The sequence below is a fragment of the Erithacus rubecula genome (genome assembly GCF_903797595.1).
Source record: "Erithacus rubecula genome assembly, chromosome: 6".
NCBI classification, from domain to species: Eukaryota; Metazoa; Chordata; class Aves; order Passeriformes; family Muscicapidae; genus Erithacus; species Erithacus rubecula.
The window spans coordinates 34,669,750-34,690,844 of NC_136688.1; the positions used below are offsets into that span (position 1 = coordinate 34,669,750).

General features: G+C 35.2%; 1 protein-coding gene across 4 annotated transcripts in view; it reads right to left on the reverse strand.

The window, feature by feature from the left end:
• The window catches only part of HEATR5A (HEAT repeat containing 5A), a 62,217-nt gene that overhangs the window by 25,737 nt on the left and 15,385 nt on the right, over positions 1-21,095 (reverse strand). For all 4 annotated transcript variants that reach the window (XM_079310204.1, XM_079310206.1, XM_079310205.1 and 1 more), the window contains exons 8-20: positions 19,913-20,073; positions 17,222-17,477; positions 15,963-16,118; positions 15,004-15,254; positions 12,475-12,586; positions 11,484-11,636; positions 10,149-10,248; positions 9,382-9,491; positions 5,055-5,218; positions 4,762-4,937; positions 3,342-3,447; positions 1,330-1,520; positions 743-902 (exon numbers count right to left, since the gene is read on the reverse strand). In XM_079310204.1, coding sequence (XP_079166330.1) covers positions 743-902; positions 1,330-1,520; positions 3,342-3,447; positions 4,762-4,937; positions 5,055-5,218; positions 9,382-9,491; positions 10,149-10,248; positions 11,484-11,636; positions 12,475-12,586; positions 15,004-15,254; positions 15,963-16,118; positions 17,222-17,477; positions 19,913-20,073 — 2,096 coding nt within the window. The remainder of the gene's footprint in view (positions 1-742; positions 903-1,329; positions 1,521-3,341; positions 3,448-4,761; positions 4,938-5,054; positions 5,219-9,381; positions 9,492-10,148; positions 10,249-11,483; positions 11,637-12,474; positions 12,587-15,003; positions 15,255-15,962; positions 16,119-17,221; positions 17,478-19,912; positions 20,074-21,095) is intronic.

A 21,095-nucleotide genomic window follows, 5' to 3' on the forward strand; every position in this document is an offset into this window, starting at 1 on the left:
AAAATTACTAGAGTTTCTGAAATAACCTACTGCTTGTAGTCACAGTTTCTTTGCATCAATAGTCACATCTGTTTCATGTCAATAAGCAGTTTCTCTTTGTGCAAAGGTACTGGGGAAAAACATTTTAAAATTCTTTAACTGATATTTAAACTAATACATTAAGTACACTTAATGTCTCTCAAAGCTATTCTGATAGATAACAGTTTTATCCATAGAGAATTAGCATTAATTAGTCTTCAAAATTTCTTGCCTTACTCAAGGATGTATATCCACTAAGTACTACAGCATTAAGGGTACAAATCCCTTTTATTTACCATACGACCTTTCAACAAAATATGCTGTGAGGTAAACACTGTAAAAGAGACAAAAACTGACACAAACAAAAAAAACCTCCTCATAAATAAAAAACTCTAGGTATTATCTAGTCAAAGTCACGATATAGGTGAAACAAATCAATCCCTAAAACATCAGATACTGTTTTTGAAGTGAGCCTTATCAGTCTCACAGACCATTGAATAAAAACCTCCCACATCTCATCACAGTTCTTGCTATGGAAGTTGTTGAAGGTGGATTTTGAGCAGGGGCAGTCTTGTACATTGCCTTTGCTGCTCCCTCCAGCCATTACCTGTGAGGTATGCCTACTAGGTTGTGAAGTGCTATTCTTACAAGAAAAAGAACCTTAAACTCCAGAATAAAATTCAGTTAATTTGTAACATAACATTTTTATATAAGTGACAAGTACCTGTACATCAGGAGAAGTACTGTCCTGAGACAAAGTATAAAGGATTCCAACACATGCATTCAGGTGCTGAGTAGAACCTATTCCTCCTAGGTACCTATACAGACATCCCAGAGCCAAAGAATGACCTGTTCTTGATACCACATCCCTAGCAGATTTTAGCCTATTAATTGAAAGAAAGCTGTTAGTTTAATCACCAAGACTCTTACTACGTAATAAGCACATCTACAAATGAAATATTTGGTACATAATCAGCAAAAAATGTATTAGACACTATTATATTCCCAAAATTCTAAATTCATACATTGTCTTTTCTCTGAAAAAAGTACAAAAAAAATTTAGATACACTTAAATGATGTTGCTAGAACAGCAGCCAATTTAATTAATTTGAAAGTCTACATGGTTATTTAGTTAGTCTTACACCAAGAAATACATGCAGAACTCAGTGCTTTTTCCAGTTAATTTCTAAAGTGACATCAAATTCATGAAGGAAATTGGCTTAAAAAAAATATCTTAATAGGAGTCAGGTAGATTTCTCAAACATTTTTATAAACTCAAGCAGTACCTTTCCATGCTTATTGTGAACTTACTTGTCAAAACTGACTTGCGCTAATCCAGCAGTGAAGGCACTGTCAGAAACCACCTGGGCCAGCCTGGCCAAACACTCTGCAGCAGCACATCTTAGGAGAGGATTATTGCTTTCCAAGGCACCCATTACCAACATCAGGGCAGATCTTCTAACTTCTTCTGAACCTAAACTTCCCTTGCAGTTAGCCAGGTGCTAAAAATAGATATTAAATACATTAAACAATTATTCAGTAATCAGTGTGCTTTTCTGTCAGTCACACAAAAAATACAAGACTTGAAAAAGGATTTGGGTTTTTTTCACTTTTGTCTGAGAAATTCCTCTCTTTTAATTTGCTGTTATGAGAGTCTACACAACTGTACATCACAGTGTAACATTATAGTATCAACATTATGATTTTAGGAAAGACTGGATAAATTGCAGTAGAACTAGACAAACATATACTTCAAAACAATATATTACCACAGAAAAGAGGACTGATCACTTTGATTGTTAATAAAAACAAAAACTTCTGTGTACTGTGCTGGTTTGGACTGGGGGAGAGTTAATTTTCTTCACAGTAGCTAGCAGGCTGCCATATCTTGGATTTGTGCTGAAGATAGGGTTGACAACACTGGGATGTTTCTTTACTGCTGAGCAGTGCTTACACAGAACCAAGGCTTTTCTGCTTCTTGTGCCACCTCATCAGTAAGCAGAGTGGGAGTGCACAAGGAATTGGGAGGAAACACAGCTGAGATAGGTGACCCCAGTGGACCAGAGTAGGATTACATACCACATGGCTGTCAAGAGATAGTTGTTTAGCATAAATAAGTTTTAAGTAGAAAGAGTTACATAGAGGTAAAATACTCAGTGATTTAGGATGTTGTTTGCCCAGCTTTATTGGCACAGCTGAGTAGCTGGTTTAGATGAAGCCTTAGGCTGATAGCTCTGAAATTAGGTATAGAGATGTTTTTGTCTGGAATGGAATTAATTTTCTGAGTAATTTTCCTAGTAGCCAGTACAGTGCTTTGTTTTGTCTTTAGTACAAGAACATTGATAACACACTGATGTTTTAATTGTAGCTAGGTAATAGCTATCCTAAACCTAGGGCTTTTTTAGTATTCTGTGCTCTGCCAGAGAGCAGATGCATCAGAAATGGAAACCAGAAGATCATGATAGCAGAAGCTGCAATTCCTCAAGAACCACCTACCTGCACAGACAGAGGGAAAGAACCCAATAACATATCAGAAGACCCCTTACTGAAAATCAGCATGGACCCAGAGACATGTGCAAGGCATATAGAGACCATATGAAGGGTAGATGCATAAATCATGAGTATAATTGCCTAGGGGTTTTTGTTCTGAGTACCTCTCCAGAGGCACCCAGGTTGAGCTGACCTGCTGCTGTATAACTCTATTAAATAACTTAGTTTTATAAATTTGATTACTGACACTGCTACAGGAAATCCAGAGTCAAGCTGTAAGAAGGAGAAAGCACACCAGAGAGTGAGTGTATGTGACAATGAAGAGACAAAGGGGACACCTGAATGCTCATAAAGTCTTGGGTGGTCTGTGTGTGACTCCTCAAACAGAGGGAGAATGCTCCAGCAGCAGCTCCTCTTTTAACATGGAATCATGCTCAGGACATAAAGCTGGGAGGAGGCAAGGGAATGTTTGGTGTGATGGTTTTTTGTCTTCCCAAGTTAGGCATGATGGAGCCTTGCTTCCTGGAAACAGCTGAACACCTGCCTGCTGATGTGAAGAAGGAAATGAATTTTCCTTCTTTAGATTTGCTTGTGTGCATGGCTTTTGCTTTCCCTATTAAATTGTCTCTATCTCAACCCAGGAGTTTTTTCACTTTCACACTTGCAATTCTTTCCCCCACACCACTGTGGGGGCAGTGAGCCAGTGGTTGCGTGGCTGGGTTTAAACCACAGCAATTGATTCTATTTGAACCAAGAGATGCCAAGATTTAGTAAGAAAGAGAGAAGGAGAAACAAAGGAGAGGAAACAAAGGAGACAGAGTGAGCAGATTTACCTTTAAGGAAGTAGAAAAGGCTGACACAACATGTAGTTGCACTATTTGTTGTCGAGATCCTTTTGTTTGTTTTATGGAATTCAACAACTGTTCCAACACCTGGAGCCTTAAACAAAAACAGAAAAGAAACCACATAATTGAAAATTAAGGAAATTAACCTAACTTATTTATTTTATTTTAAAACCCATAACAATATCTATATATAAAACCAGAAGTGGAAAAATTCAGCTCTTGAGCATTTTCCTTCAACAGGCATCCAAAAAAAAAAGTTGTATTCCATATTAGAATATGAACTTCTGTATATGAACATGAACTTAACATTTGTTTCCTTATATGTATTCACAGATAATCGTTTACAGCTAAGTAACATTGAACAGACAAAAGGAACTATGTATGGGAATAATGTATTTTGACTTCCAATTGAGAAAGGAAGCGGCAAAGGAAAAAGAAATGAAAATGCATTTGTCTGCAGCAATTAATTCAAGTCTTGAGAAAGAAGTGAAGAAAACCAACCAGCAAGCTGGTGACAGATGGGGTAAAAAAAAACAAAGACAAAAAAAAAATCCACAATAAAAGCAGTCAGTGAAGACAGAATAAAGAAGTATAGGCAGGTCAGAAGAACAAATAAATCATGTGGCAATGTTATTGACAGGTATTCTCATATACAAACAGCTGCCTGAAACTTAGATTAAACCCCAAGCATTCAACATTGTGAAGACATCAAGACTCAAAGACTAAACATTCATTCCACACAGGAAACTATAAAACCATCAGCAGCTATACTTATTGTGATCTAATGATAGAGGATTAACTACAGCAGACTTTGAAAATATAAAGCTATTGAATTTTAAAATCATTAATCTGCTCTAAAGCTACACTCAAAAATATTACAACCACATGCAAAAATCTTCAGGAATTTTATGCCTTAGCAATCAGTGTGCTTATAAATGTGAAACAAATCAAAATGCCAGTTATGCAAAATACATAGAAAAAAAAAAACCCAAGAGAAGTTCTTGATCTCTTTCAAGCATTCTTGTACCTTGACAGAACTGTGTTGAGACACGCACTCTTGCTTCTCCCCATCCAATTTTTATAAAGAATGCATTATGTATTAAGCATCACAAAAATTATGTAATGTCTCTCAAAATAGCTTCCATTTTGATCTGACTATCAAAATAAAACATTATTTTTCTAGGCCCACAGATTTGATAAGATAGTAACCTCTTGCTGGATATGCCTTGTTGTTGTCAGTAACTTTTAAGAGAAAAGTCCAATAATTTGGTGGTCTGAATTATGCTGTTCAGATGGTTTACAGACACCACTTATGCAATTCATTAGTTTTTCAGAACTGTTCTTCTGCCTTCAGTGACCATCTTACAAGCTCTCCTAAACCCCCCAGCAGTCACAGTTCTTACTTTACCTGTGAGATTCTGTTATGTGGCAAAACATAACTCCAAAAAGTCGAGCTGCTGCATTGATAACAGATAATGCAGGAGGTAGTGGTTTAGGTACTGAATCCCCTTTTGCAAATTTCTCATAAATCGAGTAAGGGTCATATTCCAGGCTGCCACCAACTATGCTGTTACCTAAAAGGAGCTGTAAGAAGGAAAAGAGTGATATGCATCTTTTTTACCAAGTCTAAATGAGCACTGGCCTAAAGAACTACAACTGTATGAAAATACAGTAATACCTTTATAACAGAACAAAAAGTACCTGCTCTTCAATAAATCGGTGGTCAGTCTCCTGCAGTAAGGGACCAAGCAAAAGGAGATCATCCTCATGACAAAGGGATGGAAGCAGGAATGCTGAGGCATCAATCTGGCTATCTGTGACAGTCAAGTCAGTCACTAACTCCTTTAGAACAGCACTGATGTTTCCTTTAAATTAAAGAAAAAAAATTCAAAACTATTGTTAGTTACTTGCCACAAGCAACTTTGGGAGCAGTATATTTATACTGGAAAAGTAACATCCATGTAACATTTCTCTTTAGTCTTCAAATAGTTAATTGGAGAAGACTCTGTTAGAGGGGAAACCACAGAGCAGTACCTGACATAAGCAAGCTAAGCACCCACAGCAATCTAGAAGCGGAAAAACAGAGACTTTTTTCTTTACAGAAGGCATCATGCCATACAACTGGTAAGCCACTAAATTAGTTATATTTACAAATAAAGTAGAGGGGAAATGGCACTTATGAACACAGCCATATTTTCTTCTGTTTCCTGAAAATTAATGCTGTGGAATGTATTATGTAATCACAAAGGAATACTTGAACTTGGCAAGCAGAAGTAATTTAAAATATCCATAGGTTTGATAAATAAGCAAAAGCTGATGAATACAGTCCCCATTCTAGGGGTCTGCATGCAAAAGCCAAAGCAGGAAGAGTTTATTGTAGGCTACATTATGATAAATTTCACTGGTAATTGAAACTTCCACATATTTTTGCACATAAGATTTCTGACAAGGCTGTACATAATCCAAAAAAAAAAAAAACCCAACACTGGACATTTTGAGTCAGACTTTTTAGGTCATTAAAATAGTCAGTGTAGTGAGACAACATTTCTAGTGCTGAATCGCATGTGATATGAAAGGACTGTTTTGTAATTGTGTTGAAAAATACTGCAGAACTGATCTTAAAGAATGTATTCAATCTTCATACAAATTTTATGTAAGAATTTACCTCCAGAACATTAAGATTGGAAATTAATTGGGAATTAACAGCACTAAGAAGTGGGGAGGGGGCAGAGACAGGTGCTTAACACCACATATCCAATTCCTTACATTTAGTTTGGTTGTTAGATGATCACACAATTGCATGTTTGCACTAAAGCTGCTTGTAATTTTTCAACACGTGGAAGTTTCAAAAAGTGGGACAGCACAGTTTTCAGCACCTCATGAGCACAAGCAGTGTTGTTAGCATAGTTAGACCTGGTAGCTGCAACCAGCTACTTAACCCTTCCTGGAAGGAGAATTTATTCTGAGCAGCTCACTTTCTCTCCCATACCCATCAAACTCCTGGCCCTACCAGTCTGTCTCCCCTGCAGGCATCTCTTGCTTTGCCTGCCTCCCTGATCAATTAAGGAAGTATGTAATTTTTCCAAAATTCTTTACTCAAATCTAATTACAAAATGTTTGCACCATCAAATATATTGCAAGGTGCACAGATAATGTGTGAAAGGAATAGAAATGGAGCCTTTAAAAAACCTACAATAGTTAACAATTAGAAACTTTCATTATTACTCATCATGGCAAAAATTTGTTTTCAAAATCCCCTTCCTATGAAAAAAATACTACTTTTTGAAATAAAATTTCATGGAGATGCCCAGCATTTTTTAATCAATAAATGTTTATTTTGGTCCCAGACAGCTGGCAATTCTCAACACTTCAAACAATATTACCCCAATGTAAAGCAGCTCAGAATTTTAAGCCAGATTGCTGTTTCAGCATTCTAGCTATTCATCTCATCCTATTAAGAAAGATAAGTGAATGCCTGTATTCAATTTTGTGGTTTAAACAGTGGAACATAACAAGCACAAAAAGATGAGGAATGAAAAGAATCCTAATGGGTTGTCTGACAAAACGTATTAATTTCAGACAACAGAAAACATCAAGACATCTAATAGAATTCAAGCTACTCAAATTATTTTTGTGAAATTTTCAGCTTGGGTGGTACAAAACTTTTTGTATTAACTCACAAAAAATGCATGTTAGCCTTGAAAACATGAGCACATTATAATCCGAAACTAATAACACATGAATATGATTTGTCATCTTAGAAACAGCTTTCCTCATCTTAAAAAGTTCATACTTTTGATTAGATAAATTACAAGTCTTATCCATTCATACCCAATGGAAGACAGCAACTAAAACATGTTAAATGTATTTCACCAATAGTCAAATTTACCTAATAAGCTCTTCTCATATCTGTCACTGCTGAAATAATGAAAAAAATCAATTATGATTCATACACACTCATGGTAAAATTTTGTAAAATTCTTCTGTTTGAGCAGTTATGATTTTTAATGATGACAGAAAGCAGTAAAAAGAAACATTAAATACGCAGAAGGTGAGCAGTAAAGGACCAAGCAGAGCCTGAACAAGTCATAGTAACTCAAGCCTCAGAAATCTAATGGCATGCATTGACAAAGAATCTTGGGTATATGAATAGTCTGTTTTCAACTGTTTATTTTCCTGGCTATTTTGTTTTGTTCCTCTTGTACTAAAGAAAGCACATTATTTGCAAATACTAAAAGCTTGAGTTACAACTCCTGGTAAACCTTTCCATCATCAATTTCTCAAAAAGAAACAACATGCAGATTTCTATCATCTGGCTAACTACCTGGACTGAAGAAAACATATACAAAAGAAATAAGACCATGAACTGACAAAAGCTTATCATCAGTGTGTCACTCTGAGCCCTGCAAAATGAACCCTACTGTGCAACACAAGAGTACTCCTAATATCATTCCTACTTATAATGACTGAATTTAGACATGGAAAAAAACATCCTGAGTTCCACAGTGATATTGTTTCCTCAAGCACTTTATTTTTAAAATTCACAGTATTTCGAAAGACATACAGTTTCTGCATGAAGCTATCATACTGGAAATAGCATGGAAAGAATGGGATTTGTTTCAAGTTTTATCTTAGAAACATTTCACTGCTTTTTTAAATGAAGCATACCTATATGCTAAGGTATACAAAAACAAGTTCTGGCAATGCATGCATTTTTATTCCTTCCCAACTCTCATACTGCTGTATTACACATGACTGGACACCTCTGAGACTACACCTTTCAAATTATTATGGTAATTCTAAGGCTATTTTCAAAGACTTCAGCAGGGTGCCCACCTATATATAACAAACTTTTCAATATTTTTATTTATTTACTGTACTAGAATGCAGCATCCTCAGCTAGTCTGCTCTCCCATAAGAGGTACATTTTGTAGGTCACAATGTAAAACACTCTGTATTTTGAATGAAGTTAGAACTTTGGCAAAAGTCAGATTTTTAGCAAAAATCCCCCACACACCGAGAAACTGCCAAACCCAGCCATGCCCAAATATTTGTATTTTGTAGCATGTTGCTTCTGTAATACAAGAACAAAAAGAATGACTTGTTCTCAGGGGTGGAGGTGTAATTCTCAGTCAGAAATGAGTATTATACACTCTGCTTCATTATATACACACTTCTAATGTGACGACAGCTTTAAGGCACAGGTCAGGGGTTTGTCCCAATTCTTTTAGCAGTTACCACTAGATGGAGCAGATTTTTGAGTAAGGGTTCCCTCCAAGATACAGAGGACACAGCTAATTTAGAGCATGGTTGCTTCATATTGTCTCTGTCCTGAAGAATACCCTGTACTTCTCTTTACCACTGACAAAAACACTATGGTTCCTTAGTGCACTCTATAAACTACTGTACAGCAAACAGTTCAAAGACAATGAAGATATTAAATATTTTAGCTGAAAGTTAGACCTATCCAACTACAGTACACAGTAATTGGATCAGAGGCCTAGACTGCTTTTATTATGTTCTCCTGCAAAAAGTAAGTCAATCCCCAGATTTTTTGAAATTGTTCTTTAAATACAAACTTTTTATCCACAATCTGCACAAGATCAGTTTAATATACCTAGAATATATGCTTAGTCAAACAAATTAATTTCAATTCTTTCAATGGCCTATATGCAATTAGTTTAATCGAAAGTTACACCTTGGGAATTAGGATTTAAAGTAAAACAGGTATCAAAGAAAAGAAATTTTTCAACAAGTTTGAAATTGAAACATTGTCTAACTTCAAGTTTCAACTAAAAATAGAGCAAAAGTGTCTATTTGTAACAGAAGTCTGTATAGATATTAGAAAAGAAAAAATATGAACATTAGCTGTGACTTTGCTAGCATTCATAAAACTTTAATAAAGGGAAGAAAATTTGTTTTTATAAAAGGCAAAATAAATTTTTGCTGGCTGAATACATGTTGGACAAAAACTTAAAAATGAGCCCATGTATTTTTAATGTATTTCTCCTTGTATGGAAATACATACCTTCGTAGGCCTTTGGGGGCAATACTGCTAGCAATTCATAAAGTTTCTGTCTGTAAACCGTTGATGGTGTTTTTAAGGAATTTCCATATGATTTGTATATTGAAGAAAGCCTTAAAATACAAAAAAGAGACAGTAGGGACTTTGAGTTTTATGTAACACCCCAGTTTTATTTGTACCACACTACTGAATGCTTTTAAAATCTACACATGCTAGAAGTACATTTTGATTTGCATAACTAATAGTAAGGAACCAATTTATTTCACATGTTCTGACAGAATATCTGTTGTCCATTTCCAAGTGTTAATTTCATTTAATACTACAGAAATAAACAAGCTTTCTATTTCCATTGACTGTACCTGTATTTATAACAACAAACTTGGGGGATATCTTTCTCTAAGTTAGAGCTTAGAGCCCAAATGCATAAAATTGCTCTATATTCAAAAGGCAAAAATTTAATAAAATCCTTTCCAGCTTTGATCTGAAATTAAATACAAACAATCCATGTCTAAAAGATGCTTTCCCAGGATATTATTGAACTTTGTTTCTTATTTAATAAAAAATAATGGTTTATAAATCCAAATGTGAATATAAAAGTTAACTTAAAAAACTCTTGCAAGAAAATCTTCCTCAGATTTTTCACGACAATGGAATCAGCAAATACATAAACTCTGACTTCTGTCCCTTGAAAAGAAAGTTATTTAGAAAGTGCACTAATCAAATTCAGATTACTCTCACATTTCACATAACAGTTTTATACACACACTTACTGTGTCAATAAATCAACAGCGCTTGGCAGAGGAGGTAGAAGTCTCTGAACAACTTCATCCGTAAGAAGACCAGCACAGTGGGAAACAAAGCTTTTAATAGCTACAAAAGGAATTGGATTCTAATTTACTCAGTGTGAGGTATGTTGAAGAAAAAAAAAAAATCACATTAACAAAGTAATTACATTACTACATCATTAATAATGTATAAAAGTAAAGATGAAAAGAGTCAGATGCACTCAGTGTCTTAGGTTGGACATTCAAATCCTGACTTCTAATTGCATGCATAAACACAATTTATTTTTGCATTTTGTTATGAACTAAGTGATGGTATATAACTTAACTTCATGATAATTCCATAATAATAATAAAAAGAAAATAGGAGGATGATCAAGGGACCTACTGCTTACTTTATTAGTTTTCCATTAAAATTTAGTTCAATTACTGCACTCTAGGAACCAATTAATATGTATAGAATTTACAGAAAACTAACCTTGAGTTTCATTTTCAAAAGCACCTAGAGAATATACCGTATTAAATACTTTCTAAAGAAAAAATATTTAAAGTCTAATTGTTTAGGTGCTTCAAAAATGAAATCACTATTGAATTCTGCACTTTGTGACACATCTTAATAGTGAGAGAGATGGGTGTTTACTATACCAGGATACACATTTCTGGGAAGCAAATTACCCTTCAGTACTCTAGAATACACGATTGAAACACATTAAGTACTTGAACATCACTGTGAAAATCTCTTGGAAACCCAAATTCACGGTATTTCTTGATAAAAAATTGCAACCTACCAAAGAGCAGCCACATTCAAAGTGCTCTGTCCTGGCTGAGAATTGCAACCACATAATCATAATTTTCACCCAAATCCTTCCAGTTTCATAAACATGTTTGAATTACCCACCAAATCTCTTTTGCTTATAATAAGTTACCTGGTAGGAAACAGAAGCACTATTTTCCAAATACAATAGACTGTATGAACAACAGATCATACCCTGCTTTGGATCTTTACTCATTATTGTGATTTTCTTGCTAAACAAGAGAAGCAACCTTCCTGCTTATCATTTATTGCTTGAAAATCGATTAGAAGAAGGAGAGGAAAAACTTTCTTGGGATTGGCTTTTTTGGGGGTTTTGTTTGTTTTGTTGGGTTTTTTCACAAAAATGAAACATATGCAAATACTGATATATAAGCATGTATGTTGGGGAGTGAATACAGCCTTTACCATCTAGTGAAAAAAATCAAAATGAAGTGTCTGCTCTTTCAGATGGAAAATTAACTAAGAACCCAATTATAAATACACAGAGAACGTCAGTAAATCCTGCTTACCACAGAGGGCACCAGCACGACCTTCCAGTGTTACTTGCCAGGTAAATGCATCTCCTCGTGTCTTCTCTGTGTCTAGGTCTTTAGGAGATGATGGAAAGATGCACTTCCACAGTAACAGCACTCGTGGCAGATGATGTTGGACAGCTGCAGGACCTGTAAATGTTGGCAGATGTCAGGCCAATGCAACAATTAACAAAACTAAATTTTCTTTCTTCTTTTTATTGTGTTCACAAAATCTTTACAGGAGTGAACAAAACAATATGCTACTTCCCCAGCCTTCTCATATGTAATTTCTCAAATATTTACTGTTTTGGTACTTCATTTTCATATATAACTACATACCAATTAACATATTTATTAGTATGTTACCAAACCAACTACAAGCTCTGTTTTACCAAGTACAGACCCTGTGGATCACCAGCATAAAAGAGATGCAAAGATGAATAGTGATGTTCAGAAAAGCAAACATTTATTTTAGACTGAGTATAATAATGTAAGAAAAAATGATAGCTGTTGAGCAGAAGTAATACCTGAAAATATTAAAAATAATACCAAAGCAAATAAAATATATTCTTCATTAGTAATTTACTGATCAGCCAATAATCTGACCATTAATACATCTTAGAAAGTTATTTAAGATTTCAAATACCTGACAAGAGGGAAATACAAATTACTACCCCATTTTTAGCTGTTACAAATATTTTAAAATTCTTCATGAGCACTAGGACATTTGGTTAGATTCATTATCTACATTTAATTAAATGCCCACTCCAATCACTATTTTTCAGACTCCAATGAACAAATAGCAAATTTGAAAGAAATAACACTTTTGTCCCAGAAAGTTTTTCTAAACACTTCAACAATTGGGATTTTTAAAATTAGACAAAATAAATAGACAAAAACAAATTAGACAAAATCTCAAACTAAAAATCAGAGACAGAACACCAAATACCTTAATGTAGATGAAAAAAAAAGTGCAGAAAGATATTACCTAATGTCATGAGAGCAGCTATCAAGAGCCATCCAGCCTGCATTCGCTGCAGTGAAATGCGACTGTTCTGAGAAGCAGAACACAGCAATTCCTCTGCTACTGTCATGATTACCTTGAAAGTAAAAGAGAAAAACAGAGCATCAAATTTTGGTTACTACCATTTTTTTTTTCAATACTATTTGGTATAATATTTGATCCTAATCTGCTGCTCCCAGAGGAAGAATGCCATCTTCCTCTTACACTATGGCAATAAACTGAGGCTCATGAAGTTGCAATTCCTGCCTTCTGTACTAGTCTGGGATGGCTTCAGCAGTACTCTGGAGTACTAGGGAAGTTATTTTGCTGCTTTGTACCCTCTCTTTTATCAGCAGTAAAATGAAAACTGATTATTTCCACAGGAATGTGAATTGGAAGGATAGAAGTGTTCTGATATTCTATTTATGTCACAACATATGCAGGACATCTATAAATTACAGCTGGGAAGAAGGGGTGAGAGTGCTAATTATCTTTTTATCCTTGTTTCAGAATAGTCTGTCATTCTCTCTGACCATTTTTCAAATTAACAAATGGTATGACTGACAAACAAATTAAAATAGTATAGCTACAATTAAATTACAATATAGTTGCAATTAAATTTTTATTTTAGCTGCTCCAGAATGATTGCACATGCCCATTATGTGCTAAATGCAAGATGACTCCACTTGCTAACAAAAGGTACCTACAACTTACATGGAAGAACACCCTTGTGTCCATGCACCATTACCACAGTATGGCTACAAATGCTCTAAGTGTTCTGCATATAGTTTTCTTCAATTTATGTTTCATATGTACCAAAAATTATCTTACAGCTTGCATTACATCTAGTCTCCAAGGCAAACTCATAAGTCAGTATTCCAAGTAAGAAGTGTCCTTATCAAAAGTATCATTAAAAAGCTTCAGTAGAGAAAGCATCCTTATATAAATTTTTTTCACACTTAAAATGTCATGAAAGGTTGCACATGAAAGTTTGTTTCATGAATGTTTGAGATTTTTACACTTTCTAAACTTAATTTGAAGTGTTTTTTCCAATATGGAAGTATTCATTTCTCCAATTCCATAATGCTACCAAGATGTTTGTAAAAGAAGAAATATGCATTTGTACAGATTCCTGGTAGAGTTAATACATTTGTTTCTAAAACAAAACACTACCTTTTAAAAATTATACTACTAAAAATCACTAAAAAATTTAGTGCACTTAAAGTACCTCTAAAGCATACATGCTAGAAAGGATGTAATTTAATGATTTATGACAATTTTTTTCTGTGTACTAGGAGGAATGCCTTATATTTGAAGGATTTTTGAAAACTGAATTATAAGCAATAGGACTGAATGTTAAATATATATAAATATATACAATTATTTTCTTTTCTTTAGGTTCCACCAGCAACTCTAACTGTCCCTTGAAAGGATAATCCATTAATATAAAGCAGCTTCTCTACAGATCACTATCATCTACGCTTGATATTTCCTTCTCAAAACTTCTCTAACACTGGTTTATTTCCACTCCTCAGAAGAGGAGCTAGTCTGGAATCTGGCAGTGTTCCTAGGAGAGAGCAGAAAAGCGCTTTTGTCAGCTGTTCTGCTCTTCCCCCAGCCAGCTTAGTACAGAATACATTGTTCCTCCGATATTTATTTTTGTGCCCTCCCATACCTCCCCCCTAGCCCTATTTCATGCTATTATATTCCTCTAAAAGAAATCTTTGTTAAGAATTAGGTTTCTCTGTTTAAACAGAAACTTCAGCTCTGCTTATGTGCATTGTATTTGAATGGCACTTCTTATCTATAGAAGTGGGCAAACTATATTCATCTTGTTCCCTCTGCATGATCTTTCAGCAGTCACAAGGAAAAATTCATCAGTCAGAACTCTGAATGTCCGTAATATTCTCAATGTCCACTGATGCTGAAACAGTTATTTTCGGAAGAAAGAATGTAAGCTTCTACATCATGCAAAAAAATAGCATGTACTGCTGACATTTGTGATCCACCATAGTTTTCCAAGCATGAGCAACTCAGTGGATAAAGTTCCTACACATGGAAACAGCTCCTTCCCCCAATCTTTATTTCTACAGCTGCATATCCTTAAACCTTCAAAGCACAGCATCTTCTATCTGCACTAGTGAGGAGACTGGCATCTTAGACTGAGTTAATGCAAGAAGCTGATTTGTGTTATAGTCTGTAAAATAAAAGTGCATATCTGTTTGACTTGACCAAAGATTTTCAAGATAATACATAATTGCAGTTATTGCTGTAAGCACTGATTAACCTGCACACTTGAGAGTCATACCCAAGAAACAGGAATTTCTGTTCCTGATAAATGTGAGAAAAACATATGCATATTTGGGTCATGGTACGCTTCAAAGTCCTTTTCTTGAGGAACCAAAATATCTCATCAGTATCACTGGGTATTGTGATCATGTCACAAAGAAAACATGCAAATACCACTGCAAAAAAATATAAGAACAGCCTATATGTAAAGTATTCAGACCATACCTTTCCTTTCCCATGTGGAATTCCTAAAGGACAATGTTTTACTGCACCCAGCAAAGCAGCAACAGCAAAACTATAGCCAGTTACTGCTTCTGGGCAGGATTTCAATGCACTGAGACGTTCAACACAACGATCCAAGAGCAGGGACACGTAAGAGGGCAGTGCTAGTGCAATACAGCGCAAGCACCAAGCTGCTGTCAGTCTGACTGAAATGCTGGGATGAAGAATGACAGAAATTACTGCTTCCAGAACACCTGAAAAAGAAAATGCATAAACAACTTCAGGAAGAGGCAAACAAGCAAAAATGTATACACAGGACTGGCGAGCGTAACACGATCCGATTTCTATGCTTCTCTTGAAAAAGTACTATTGTTTTTTATTTTTAAGTAATTGTAAAAATTTAAAATAATTTAGTTCTTTTTAGAAAAATTTGTCCTGGATGAAAAGCAACATAATGAACAAAACCTAACATATTGCACATTATCCCCTAACATGCACAGAGAATATCTGTAACCTCCTATAAGGAAAGATATCCCTGCCATGGATGCAGCTAAATGAGAACAATAAGGCACCCAGCTCAATACAACTGTTTGATTATAAACATCACAAAGTGCTGGACCTTAAATACAACCCTTAAAGGAGAAAAATTTGATGAAGACATTTTGTTTTTATTTAAATTAACATATTTGTACAGGTTAGGAAAGATACAGAACTCTTTGGGCAATGTCTGAAATTTTCCTACAGCATGTAAGGCAGTCAACTTTCCCTCCTCCCCCCTTTTTATTTTTAAGTTTATTAAGTTTATTTAAGAAAACAGAAAATAATACAAGAAATATGGAGGATCCTGGTTAGGAGACTGAGCACCAGAAGAATAGCCATAAAAAATTAAAGAAGATCACAGTGAACAAACAAATATAAATTTAATTTGTACTCTAGTTCACAAAATAATTCCGGGCTTCTACCTGTACTGGAGTCTTGCAGTAATGGTGCTGCTGTAGTTCCTAAGCCATGAATGAGACTTCCAAGCTCCTGAAGTGCACACACAAGCACATGCTGACTCGCTGTTGCATCTGCTGTATTAATTTTTGTTTCCAAGTTACCATCACTCATTGCAGCATCTGATAACACAATACAACAAAATCACCATGAACTCATTCCCATAATCAAACAAACAGATGGGAGAAAGGTTTTTGCCAAGTTAAATTGTTTATATTACTAAATTAGCTTTTACCATTACCATTTTTATTATTGTTTTCATAAAGTGCTAACTTCACTGAGACAAGTATATTTCTTCTACTGAAAGGATGGTGTAGTAACACCTGTGAAGGCAAGAGTGTGAATAAATGGAAAATATCAAATTGCATATCTTTATATGATGGGGAACAGTAGCTAGCAAGAAGAGTGCTATCATCTGCCCCACCAAAAGTAACTTGAAGAAGACACACTTTGATATAACTTGCCAAATTTTACTTCATCGTAGGAAAAAAGAAAAGGAAAAATGAAATCTTGCAAGAGCAAGCAAGAAGACAGAGACATGGAATGAAGAGGAAGGGAAAAATATGATGTTTTCTGAAAGTTTATCTTTTGAGACACAAATCATTGTCTGTTTAAACACAAACCATTTAGATATTTAAATCAGATACAACATGCAGCTGTAACCAGAGGACAAAGGGTTATATCCAGGATTCACTTTATTATCCTCCAGAGGGACAATGGTAGAAGATCAGAGGCTTTTTCTGGAAGCAGAGTACCAGACCTTATCATGCAAGAGACCTGTTTTCTCCAGGAGAAATGTTCATTTGTCATCTGGAACAAATGCTTCATTTTTGAACCTTCAGTAGTGTCAATTGCTCTGAACAGAAAGGCAGGATCTGACCAGACATGCATTATCTGCCAACTTAACTTACTTTACAATACCGTTTGTATATTATTACTGCAATTATTTCATTTGTTAGTGGTTAAAATTACATTTGCCAGGAATGGAGTAGTTAAAAATCTGTATATACTTGCGTGGGTACACACATACAAAAGCTCTGACATACACAAGCAAATAACCAGCTCAAGCTAAAAACAAAGCAGTCCATGAAAAGCTCTCTACATTATCATGGTAATAAATCAGCACTATATATTCCATTTCTGCAGACTCTGGATTAGGTAGTTGGACAATCACTTAAAAAAGGAGAAACAAAGGCCCGAGTCAATAATCTTGTTAGACCCATACCTACAACTTTCTTCAGTTTCCAGATGGCCTGACAAATCTCCTTGGCAGCTGCAATCTGAGCCTTTTCCCCAAGCAGGCCTCCCACTGTAGCTCGCAGGATGAAGGAGACACAGCGGCGACAGCCGACGGCCTCCATGGGGCTCTGAACAGCCTTGGGGTGGGACTGAGACACCAGATCCAGAACGTGGCAGAGGAAGGCAGAGAAGCTCCTTTCAAGCCATTGTGATCCTAATGTAGAGACAAATACCACATATGCCTGAAAGAGATTTGAAAAGAAATGTATTTCAGAGCAAAATATCTGAAAATTCACTGGTAGCTATCCTACATACTTATTCTTTTAAATCTTCACATAGCCAGAACTAAAACACTAAATTGAAATTATTTATACATTTATGCAACCACGAATCATGTAAATTCTCACTGTTAAGTATCTGCAATTTTTTTATTTCTAAATATTATTTTAATTCTTAAATATAATTTAAATCGCTATCAAAACTATTATGGGTCCCTTCCAATTCAGCATATTCTGTGATTCTGCACTAGTAATATTGCAGCCTGATGTAAGTTATTTCAAGCTGCTTGCCCATGTAATCTCATTCCAGAGTGTGAGAAATGGCAGTTTACCCTGCACAGGCACTTGTTATGTAAAACATTGTGTTTGGTCTCACTGAACAACAGCTTCCAGCTATTTAACATTCTGCACATGAAACTCAAATTTAATGTATGAATGCATTTTAAGAACTACTGTGTTACAAAACTATAACCCATAACCCAGAGAAAATCTGGTTATTAAAGGGTCTGAATCAGGGAATATTTGCAGCCCCCAAGCACTGTTCTTCAACCCAATGAATTTTAATAGTTTGCCTTGCAATGGAGGTACCATAAAAAGACTATGTTTGTCATCACAAAGAGAAAGAATGCAGAATCACTTTACAAATCGAATCACCACAAGACCATTTATTTTGCCACATAATAAGCTCCCCTACAATTGCCTTTTATGTGCATATGTTGGATTTTTGTAATGAATAGATCAGGAAAATGTAATACAAAAAATGAGAATATGCAAATGAACACACAAAATTCCTCATAAGAAAGTTCACAACTACTGCTTATATCAATCAATTTCTGTATTTGCCGCATACTTTGTCTTGTGTCTAACATTAACAACAAAATTACATAAAAGAAAGGGAACTACTGTAGGCAAAATAATTATACTATTAGATCCTGTTAGAAGCTTATTGTTCTTGACAAATACTATTTAGGCTTCAATGTGCATCAGTACATTACCCTGGTTTTACAGTTTTGAAACCTGAGGAATTTAACTGCCATGGCTTTCATTTTAAACTCTGTCTTGAACCTGGCTTGAACAAATATACATCTTCCATATGCAAGAAGTCATCTTCAGAGTCTTTTGTATTTTTAAATTCACAATAAGCTGCAATTCACTAATTAATACATTTTATAACAGTGTTTTCTATTCACGAGCAATGATAAATTCACAATTTTTCAAGCTTTTTGTGTAGAAACATTGCACTATTTATACTGCTTTAGTACAGTTTGAGTGTACCATCTAGGACAGGAACTACTGTGTTAACATAGATATACATGAAAAAGGAGACAATTTCCAAAAGCCAGTACAAATAGTCAAAAGATTGAACTGAGATATCTGATATATTCCTGGAAAACTAATAAAATTACCATGTATAGAGGCATGTATTTTCTAGGCAAATAGCTGTCAAGGTATTATTGCTCCCCAGCTTTTCTGTTCTCTCTGCCAAAAGTTATGACCTGAGCACAGAAGACAGTTTGTAGCACCTTGTAGCTGTTTCAGTGCAGTACTGGCAGCTTGTATCAGCAACTCAAGCTAATTTGAAGATCTTTTGCACAGAAGTTGAAACGTACTGACAAACTGCCTTACTGGCAAAGATGGTTATTATCATACAGCTGTGGAGCTGTAACATACTAAAATAATCACAGCTATTTGATACATAAATGTACATCATGACCTTTAGTCTTGATTCAAAGATTTCCCATTTGAATATCTACAATTCAGTATGTTTACTTTTAAGATAATATTTACAGGATGAAGCCAACCTGACATTTTCTGAAAAAGGTATACTGTTCTTACTAGCAGGCACTACATGGCCTGGCTTCAGTCCTGTTCAGTTTACAGGATTCTGTGCTTTGAGCATCCTGGAACACAGCAAAACAGATGCTGGGCTGTTTACACTAAATTCTGTTTTCCTTACTTTTCATTACTCAAAGCAGAGCCATCCTTTCAGAACTAGACTTGGAATCCCCTACACCGAAGGAAACTATTTTCAAGTTCAAACATTTTTGTAACTTCTTCCTTCAATTTTCAAACTTAAAGAAAGATGTTTTAAATTAAAAATTGAGGAATTTATTTATATCACCCATTAGTAATTCATAAAATGTGACGCTTTCACAAGTAGCACATATTTAATTTTTAAAATGTCAAACTCTCAGGTAAACAATAAGCAACATCAGAATTTTTTTTCTTTTCCTTCTACAGTGACTCAAGACCTAAATCCTTGTTTTCAAATATATACATTTCATTACGAATGAAAAAAAAAAAATAAAACAAAAAAAGAAAGAAGAGACATATACAGAGCAAAGCAATTATAGAAATGTTTAGCAATCTCAAAAAATCATAACTGATGTAATCCAAACCTGGGTGACTCCAACTCTAACATCTCTGCTGACTGAACTGGTCCCTTTCAACATATCACCACTGGCTCGCAGAAATCCACTACTTCCACGCAGAAATCCAGTTCCCAATAGCTCCATCACATCTTCCAAAGAGACTCTGCGGAAGTTGTGCTTGGTGGATGCTAAGAATAAATGTACATCTTTAGAGGAATAGTTCATTTCAGAAGTAGAGTTTCAACTCTCTTAATTTAGTAAAAATAATTTGGACAAACTCAGCAGCACAATCAAATTCAAATAGTTTGAGCATAACTTCACAAAAGAACCTAGGACATTTTACCTCTCAGTGCTCCAGCAAAGCACAATATTTCTCATGTTTTTCTGCTTTAACTACCTTTAAGTAGTTTAAGCCATTATTTAATACTCATACTTACATTTACCCACCCTCACCATTTACTATCTATGCTCCCTCTGCAAAAAGGTCTCTAAGATCTACTCCTACCACCCACAGCTCCATGAAAGCCCTGGCTCCTACATATTGCAGCTTACCAGCAAAGACAACCTCTATTCCAAACCTCAGACAGGGCAGATCCCTCTCTGCTACACTTAGCCAGGTAAAGGCACAACTACAGGTACTGTTAGAAAAAATATCAAGTCACTTTAACGTTAAGAGAGTTCTCTAAAAGAGTGAGAAAAATAAAATATGCCTGCAATTGTTTAGGAAAATTATCTATCCCCAATTCCTATTCCAATGTTTTATTTCCTGATAGAAAGTTCATTTAAAACACATGTTGGGACATGTACGTGTAAACTTGGCACGAAGGCAGCACACTGTGTGAACTGACCTAAATTTTTCACTGCATTTTTCATTCTCTTTCAAGGATTCAAATAAGAAAAGGAGTGAGAGGATTTGAGATAAAGATGTCCAGAAAAAAAATTAAACAAAACCTCCTCGATATCTGCAGGTTATCAGACACAATGCACAAGTTTCAGGACTACAAATTTCTTCATGTACTGCTCCCTCCATGTCTTCCCCAGCCCCTTCTAGTCCCCATCTAGCTTCTGTCCCACTTAACTGTAACTAAAATAAGGACAAAACTCCTTGAAATAGCCAACCAAATAATTTATAAGCTTCTTATATAACCTTATCTTAGAGCCTTAGAAATAACAAGTACATTGCTTACATAGATTAAAGGAAACTAATGAG